The 8,200-nt window shown below is 43.4% G+C and overlaps 2 protein-coding genes across 2 annotated transcripts; one reads left to right on the forward strand and one right to left on the reverse strand.

Moving 5' to 3' along the window:
• Positions 1-4,435: 4,435 nt before the first annotated feature.
• Positions 4,436-5,283, forward strand: LOC112588152 (putative nuclease HARBI1). The gene is made up of 4 exons (XM_025296953.1): positions 4,436-4,561; positions 4,698-4,842; positions 4,900-5,102; positions 5,212-5,283. Exons 1-4 carry the CDS (start codon positions 4,436-4,438, stop codon positions 5,281-5,283), a joined length of 546 nt encoding a protein of 181 aa, XP_025152738.1.
• Positions 5,284-5,491: 208 nt separating this feature from the next.
• LOC112588153 (uncharacterized) lies at positions 5,492-7,634 on the reverse strand. Its single transcript, XM_025296954.1, has 3 exons — positions 7,514-7,634; positions 5,707-5,795; positions 5,492-5,605 (listed from the first exon to the last, which is right to left on the reverse strand). The coding sequence occupies exons 1-3, from the start codon at positions 7,632-7,634 to the stop codon at positions 5,492-5,494; spliced, it is 324 nt and encodes a 107-aa protein (XP_025152739.1).
• Between the last annotated feature and the right edge of the window lie 566 nt (positions 7,635-8,200).

Raw genomic sequence — 8,200 nt, forward strand, 5'->3', positions numbered from 1 at the left:
TCAATCGGCCAAGCGTCAACACTCGCGACGACGACCGCAACGACAGATCGCAAATACCGGATCGAGCGCGCGTTCTCTCAGAAACGATCGAACCTTCTCGTAGTTCGTGCCGGCTGCGAGTTCGATCGAACGCTGCTCGCACGCGACCGCAAACGCCTCCGACACGAAGCTATCGTCGCCGCGCAGCGTCGTCGCGCCGCTTCGATCGAGACGATCGCTCAGATATCGCGCGCCGCTCGTTATCGCGTTCGAATCCGCCCGTCTCTCCGATACAGCGGCGTGCTCCGAACGCTCGGACCGATGTCGTCGCGACGACGAAGCGGTCGAGTCACCGGCCTCCTCGTCATTGTCGACGACGACAACCGGTCTCGTGCCCGGGCGGGAGCTGTCCTCGGTTCGACGTCGCTCATTTTCGCCCGGAGGTGCCGTGGTTAGTGACGTTATCGAAGCGAAATAGCGCGAGTAGTGACTCATCAATAGCATCTCGTACACGGCGTCTAAATCCTCGTCGGACAGACCTCGAACTCGGTCGATCAGATCGCTGGCGAAAAAACAAGTGATCGCGTTGTGACTCTCGTCGCACGCCGTACGACTCGTTCGCGCGCGTCTCGCTGCGTCGCGACGAAACGGCGAGCGTCGTCGCTTAGTATCGCGACGAATGGATGGCGACCATGTGAGCGACGACGAATCCAACATGTCCAGGGGTACTATTCCGTACACGCTTAACGACAACTACCGATGTCGTTAACGGCGTCGACCGACAAGTATCGGTAGAAGCTATTCTGTACCGCTGCTAACGACGAACGCGTAACGATATTTGTCGTTAGTTCGCGATAAACATCGTTAGATAGTGACAAACTTTAACGTGACCCCCGGGATGTGACGGTATCGCAGTACCGACATATTTTTGGTGATATTTTCTAGTGAAATAGAAAACACGATTCATTAATGCATTGGAGCAGTAACATAGCAATAAAATTTGGAAAGGTGAGCAAAGGTGAGTTTATCTTGTAACGAGGAGTTTTACCCCCGTTACTATCGTGTGACGGCGACCACCGATCGTCACACGATCGCGAGAAATCATCGCCAAGCGCCCGGCAACACCTATGCCACGGCAACCTGCCAGACCGCCGGAAAAAGCCGAATTCTGCGAAGCGGTCGGGGAAGATCGGTCCCCCCAGAAAGGGGTAATTCGCGAAAATCGCATGCGCGACTTTCCGGGAAATCGGGGGGAACTAATCCCCCGATTATCGGCCACCGATCGTCGAGAGGAATTTAGGGTATAAAACCCGCTCTCGACGAGAGATCGAGCAGACCGTGAGAGACAGTGAGTCCACCAGATCAGCTACCAGGAGAGTCCAGCGAGAATCGTGAAGAGAAGTCGATGAGAAGGCAAGGCATCCGCCGGTGAGTAAAGCTTCCACACCGTACCGAACCACCGGGAAATTTTATAAGACCCGGCAGCCGAGCCTCGTCGGCCGACCAGGCATCGCGACTTTACCGTACTTGTCCGTCTGTGTCGGCAGCAGTTAGCCACCGGCACAGAATATCTCTAAGTATCCGTTCGCGAATTTACCGTATTCATCTGTCTGTGTCGGCAGCAGTTAGCCACCGACACAGAATATTTCTAGGTATCTGTTCGCGGATTTATACGTGCTCGTCCGTCTGTGTCGGCAGCAGTTAGCCACCGGCACAGAATATTTCTAGGTATCTGTTCGCGGATTTATATGTGCTCGTCCGTCTGTATCGGCAGCAGTTAGCCACCAGCACAGAATATTTCTAAGTATTTGTGCGCGGAATATAAGTGCTCGTCCGTCTGCGTCGGTAGCAATTAGCCACCGACGTAGATTAATTTCTAAATTCCTGTGCGCGAGGATAAGTGTTCGTCCGTCTGCATCGGCAGCCGTTGGCCACCGACGTAGAATATTTCCGAAGCATCGGTTCGCGGAATTATCAGTGCTTGTCCGACTTTGTGACCGTGGTACGCTGCCCGGAATAAACCACCTCCCGCTTATCCAAAGAACAGCTGGCGTAAGTCGCCCTCAACAGGACTCGTGGCCGAGGACGTCGGACCGCCAAAAGGCCGCGGAACATCCCCTCTGATCCCTCGGATAGGGGACCACCCTTGCGGCTACGCAGGAATCACGGGCACCAAGGAACGGACATCGCCGACGCCACACCGGGCCAGCGAGCGGCCCACATACACTTATATATATATATATCTATTATATAGCATCGAACGTCTTTTAAATAAACGGGGCGCCTTGCGGGCCGCACCCAACTTGTTAACACAGAAACGCTGAACACACATTTCTTCCGAGAAGCTACCTTGAACTAGCCCTTCACCCGAGTATTGCACCGGCGCGGCGGCGAGCGAGGAGTCGCGGAAGCGGCGAGCCGGGCGCGACGGTGGGCGACCGATCGCACCGAACCCCGCGGGCGTTACCGTTACAATCTATAATATTAAATACCACTGTAAATATTTGTTAAATAAATAATATAGAATATATTATATGCTCTTCATATTAATATTATATACTTTTAACACGCAATGAAAATAGGCTAACTCAGATTATTAGAACAAGGTAATCTAAGCCAACCTAACCTAACATAATTTGATTTACCTTTTATCTTACAATTAATAATATACTTTAAAGAATGTGTAGATACATATATGTTTAATTATCTCCAATTTTATTGACGTGATATAAAATTGGATATATCTAAACATCCCTGGAAAAATTTTGATTGAAAAAATTTTGCTGAAAATCTAACAAAAACTATGAAAAACTCAGTAGATTGGAACAATTTTTGAAAAATTCAGAAAACATTTCAGATATTTTCAGATTTTCATTGAAAAGGAAAGAGAAAATTATATTTTTTCATAAAAATTTCGTACTTTCTATGACATACTTTGAAAATCTTTTACTTTCTATGAAAAACTAATTTTTCAGAGAAAATCATTAATTTTCAGTAAAAAATTTTCACCAGGGATATATTTAAGTAACTATGTGAAACTCATGACTTTCTGATTAATTATTGATAATTTATAAAAATTTATTAGTAGAAATCGTAAATTTGTTATTGTGTTCCAAATAACATGTAATATATTAAGCAATATCATATTGCATTCTAGTGTAGTACAAATGGCAGAAGGATTTCTTGCGTGGGACTTATTAAATCTGGAGCATCGAGTAAGACGTTTAGAACGCCATGTGGAGAGGAGAGAATGGCGAGATGCCCATGATCCATTCGACCTCCACGATGATGAATTTATTAAATTATATAGATTAACTCCAGATATCGTCATAGAATTGGCTAATATTTTAGAACCACGATTAGAACATCAGCGTCCATATAGTCTCAGCACAGAACACCAGATACTGATTATTTTGCACTCATTTAAAATACTATAGTTGATTGCGATCCGTCCAAGGCCCGCTCTTTGTGTCGACGAAATCAAGGATTCTCGATATCACGAGATATCCTGCGTGACTCTCGCGTGAGCACGCCGTGCGTGTTTGATATCGGACACCGCGTAGTTGTTGTCACGTTTTGTCCGTATGTGACTGCTTAATATGGCAACGTTTTCGACCAAATAGCGGTTACCATATCATCTCCGAGCGACACAAAACAAAACAATACATGTAAGATCGAAGTGACGAACGGCTTTTCGTTTCCTCGCGTCGATCAGATCTTCTCTTCGCACGAAACCGCTCGCAAGTAATAGTTCAGTTTGTTCCGCTCCGTTTTTCGGTTTTTCCAACTCAGCTGCTCGACCGCTCCGGTCGAACCTCATCGTCCGAAATACGATTGCGGCCTCAACGCATTGCGTTTCGAACGGACGTGCGACGCACGATCACATTCATCGTACATTGTTAAAGTTTATTTTGTATTTTTTTATATAATAAAATTGGGATCGCGTGTTCGAGTTGTGCTCACGCTTCAACGGGCGAGCATTGGCCTCCCAGCGCCTCGACGAACGTCGAAGCTGACCAGGACGGAAAGGAGGACCGATCCCATAAAAAACAAAAGAGACCACATTATCTTCCTGTTAAGTCGCACCCCGCGCTCATTGCTGAGCCGTCCTGGCCTCTTGTTCGCTTCGCCAAAGAGCGAACAATAGTAATTCAATGTCATATGTTATTATGAATCTGTGCATATATTATCATTAAAGTAAAATTTAAGGACTATAAGTTATAGAAAGTTTATCGCTTTTAGATTTAATCATTGCTTATTCCAAACTATTTTTTTCAGATATTAACTGCTCTCAGGTTTTATGCCGTCGGCTATTACCAAGGTGCAATCGGAGAGCAATGGGATATTGCAGTGAGTCAACCATCTGTTAGTCGCTGTATACGAAAAGTAATCAATGCGATAAATGATTTATTATTACGACGATGGGTTAAATTTCCCATGACGGATATGGAACGCCATGTCGCTCGAAAAAAATTCAGAACTGCAGCTCAGCTATTTCCAGGTGCTATCGGAGCGATTGATTGCACTTATATTAATATTAAAGGACCAAAAGAACATGAGGAGGCTTATGTTAATCATTGAGGTGATCACACGATCAATGCCTAATTAGTACGTATTATTTATATATTAAAGTTCAATATAATTATAATCTAAAATATAAAATAAGAGTTTTTTTAATTCAATATCCCAAAATCTATTTTTTGTAATCATAATTTCAGATCTGTGATCCCGAGTTAAAAATATTAAATGTAAACGCACGATATCCTGGCACACGACATGACGCATACATATGGTCGAACTCTCCCATACATCGTATCATGGAACGACGATTTAACAATGGAGAACGCAATACTTGGTTAATTGGTAAGATTGTAGGTTTTATTCATTAAACGGTGATAAATAAAGATTATCTTTTTACAGGTGATGATGGTTATAATCTTGAACCTTGGCTGATGACTCCCTTGAAGCACGAAATACCTGGTTCTCCACGATTTCGATATAATAACAATCTTTGTAGTGCAAGGTCATGCGTAGAACGCTTGTTTGGTGTGTGGAAAGCGGTATTTAAATGTTTATCAGTGCAGAGGCGATTAATGTACAAGCCAGGCATGGCTGGTAAGATAGTAAACGCATGTGCTGTGCTTCATAATATGAGAATTGCACATCGTATGCAAGAAGTAGAAGTAGACGAAATGGAGATCGAAGCTTTCCGTCACATGGGACTTAACGCAGATGTTGAAGATAACGAAAGAGAACGTATCTTTCGAGGACGAGCACATGCAATTCGCATACAAGAAAACCTAATAGCTCGCCAATATAGTAGAGTTTAAAGAATAATATTATGTTGTATATATTAATATTAATTAATTTTGTATATATTAATATAAATTATAATAATAATATTATGTTGTATTGTAACATCATAATATGTACAAAGACAAGGCACATAATAAATTTATAACTTTTATAATAACCTTTTATAATAACCTATCTACTATTTTTTGTAAATTATCTAAAACTTTAATTTACTGTTCATCGATTGCAATTCTTCTTTCTTCAATTGTAAGTCGTTCTGAGCTGCTAACAGTGCAGAATCAGCCAGTTTCATCGAGGCCTCTGCATGTAACTGTTACAAAAAGACAGAAAATATTATTGTTAAATAGACTAATAACTAATAACTTTTATAATAATCAGAATTCTATAATAAATCAATAACAAATATTTTACCCGTAAAGTAGTTGTATGATTTTCTGCGATCTCTGCAAATTTATCGCGTGCTTCTTGCAATTGCGTACCAATCCGTTGTCTGTTCCTTCCTGTAAAATAATAAATAAGGAATAACTAATTACTATTCAAGTAAGAAAATTTCACTAACAGATATGTTATTATGTAATTAATATGTATTTCCTTACTGTTATTATCGTGGTAACATCCTCCTCATTTAAAATGTCTGCTATTGATCATGTCGTTGGTGGATTTCCTAAAATGTCTTCGTTACCATTTTCAAGCTGTTCTGATATTCCTACAAAAAGTAAAATTATATAAAATTTGGAACACTATAATTAATTTTGTATATTGTATTAAAAAATATATATATATACACGGTGAGTCAATTAAAGTGTTACAGACTTATATCTTGGAAATGAATAATTTTAGAGAAAAATGTTTCAGACAAAAGTTGTATGGTATCAAATGGGACATAAGAAGGTATCATTGATTAGACCTTGGTTAGCCATTTGAAGGTTACATGAAGGTCACCAACAATTTTTCAAATGGAACGCCCTACTTTTTTTGGCATATTCTTATAACGTATATCAAGAGTTTTCTAAAACACTACAACAAAGTATTTTTTGTTAAGTACATTCCGAGTTATGAAGCTCCAAATTTACAGTATCGTCGGCATTAGCATTACCCAAGGTGTACCGCGTGGAGGTTGCACGATCGGATTTACACCTCTTGTGTGCGTGCGTACGTGTGTGTGTGTGTGTGTGCGCGCGCGCGTGTTCGCACGCACGCATACACACACACACACACACACGTACGCACGCACACAAGAGGTGTAAATCCGATCGTGCAACCTCTACGCGGTACACCTTGGGTAATGCTAATGCCGACGATACTGTAAATTTGGAGCTTCATAACTCGGGATGTACTTAACAAAAAAATACTTTGTTGTAGTGTTTTGGAAAGCTCTTGAAATATGTTTTGTTGCGTGTGCGGTGGTGTCGCCAAGTAGTTAGGTGATCGCACAAATGTGCCGGATCCGCTCAGAGAGAGCGCGGTGGGTATGGTGAATCACAAAATGACGGAAAAGTGGTCGGTTTCCTCTGACTTTAATGGACAATTTACACAATTAACGTTACGCTGCTATACATTGGGTTAACGCAATAATACAAAAAGAGGGGGGTTTGAGTTCACGAGCAGGAGTACCGATCGCGGCGTTCGGCACCGCACAATTGGCTTTCACTTGAGCGGAAGTGTCCTCCGATATGGCCCGAATTAATAAATAACGACAGGAGAATGAGGGGTATAATAGGATAGCCAAGTCGATGAGACGGTGAGATAAGAGGAGTCAAACTGACGCCGGGTCGAGAGCTTTACGAAGAAGATGAAGAAGGTCCAATACGAAAACCGAGGTTGAGAAAGGGAGAAGAGAACGGGAAGATCCGTTTTGATGCTAAGTGGTTTCAACTGCTGCGGTGAGATTACGCGTCCGCTCGTCGATCGGATCAACTCGCTAACTCCCCATCCGCCACCGAGATATCGTTTATCATCTCGGTTTGCTGTTGTTGACCGAAGTTTGAATGCGCTGGTATTAGATGATTGGTCCGTATAGGGCGCTTTTTTTCGGTTGCGCCATGCTGTTCCGGTGCTGTCATGGCGGCTGTGGAGTTGATACTTGCGGTTGTGCGGATCGTACTCTGCTATGACACGCGAGTTCTACGTTTATTATTGCTTCGCGAGGCTGTGTGCGTGCGCGGCGAGACAGCGGCGAGTAGGCGCGAGCCGCTCGTGCGAGAACGTTGCGGCTGACCGCGCGTGTTGAATACAGGTGCTGTCGGAGGAGAGCTCTCAGTGTACTTGGGTGGCGAATCTTGTTCGTTGTTAAATCTTGTCGACCTCTGATATAGCATGGTTTGACGGAAATCAGCCATCTCGTAAAGAGTTTATGTTGGCATTGCTTCCAGATAGTAGTCGCGCTCGGTGAGCGGTGAGTTTAAATGCGTCACCCTCTGTATTACAATTATGTGAGACATTTGTAACTTAAGTTAGCAATTGTTCGATATTTATTGTGCAGTAATATTCATAGTAATTAAAGTATCGAGTAAAGCGCTACATTTTTGTGAAGGCAGTGTAATGACGTTAGTCGTTGGTTCTGTCGGCTGGGGTGACTGTTGCTGGGACGCGGGATTTTTCGAGGCCTAGAACAGCTTTCTTGGCAGCATATTTCCAGGCGCCGACTGGCCAGATCGTGAGAGAATATGATCGGCACTCTGCTGCACCTAATATCCTCGGTTATTTGGTGCGCTCCCACAAATCTCTGCTAGCGGTTGGTGCGAGGCTTCTAACATGTGCGTGGCGAGTAATCGAGTTGTCTGCTTGTTTGTGTGGACTATGATGCTTTCTTTGGCGGACATACTGCGTCTTATATGATCGACTTCCTAACCCTTCACATACAGAGAGTGTCAGGTGACGCAATGTGCACTCCTTCTATTCTCTC

Source organism: Harpegnathos saltator, unplaced genomic scaffold (assembly GCF_003227715.2).
Source record: "Harpegnathos saltator strain DR-91 unplaced genomic scaffold, Hsal_v8.6 scaffold163, whole genome shotgun sequence".
Classification (NCBI taxonomy): domain Eukaryota; kingdom Metazoa; phylum Arthropoda; class Insecta; order Hymenoptera; family Formicidae; genus Harpegnathos; species Harpegnathos saltator.

What these genes read in the sequence shown, in the direction of transcription:
- LOC112588152 (XM_025296953.1), top strand. Translation starts at nt 4,436, where the DNA reads ATGTCGCTCGAAAAAAATTCAGAACTGCAGCTCAGCTATTTCCAGGTG. An exon ending in ACGCAATACTTGGTTAATTG is followed by an intron (nt 4,843 to 4,899) that starts GTAAGATTGTAG and finishes ATCTTTTTACAG; the next exon opens with GTGATGATGGTTATAATCTT. An exon ending in CAGGCATGGCTGGTAAGATA is followed by an intron (nt 5,103 to 5,211) that starts GTAAACGCATGT and finishes GACTTAACGCAG; the next exon opens with ATGTTGAAGATAACGAAAGA.
- LOC112588153 (XM_025296954.1), bottom strand. Translation starts at nt 7,634, where the DNA reads ATGGCTGATTTCCGTCAAACCATGCTATATCAGAGGTCGACAAGATTT. An exon ending in ACCTGTATTCAACACGCGCG is followed by an intron (nt 5,796 to 7,513) that starts GTCAGCCGCAAC and finishes ATTATTTTACAG; the next exon opens with GAAGGAACAGACAACGGATT. An exon ending in ATCATACAACTACTTTACGG is followed by an intron (nt 5,606 to 5,706) that starts GTAAAATATTTG and finishes TTTTTGTAACAG; the next exon opens with TTACATGCAGAGGCCTCGAT.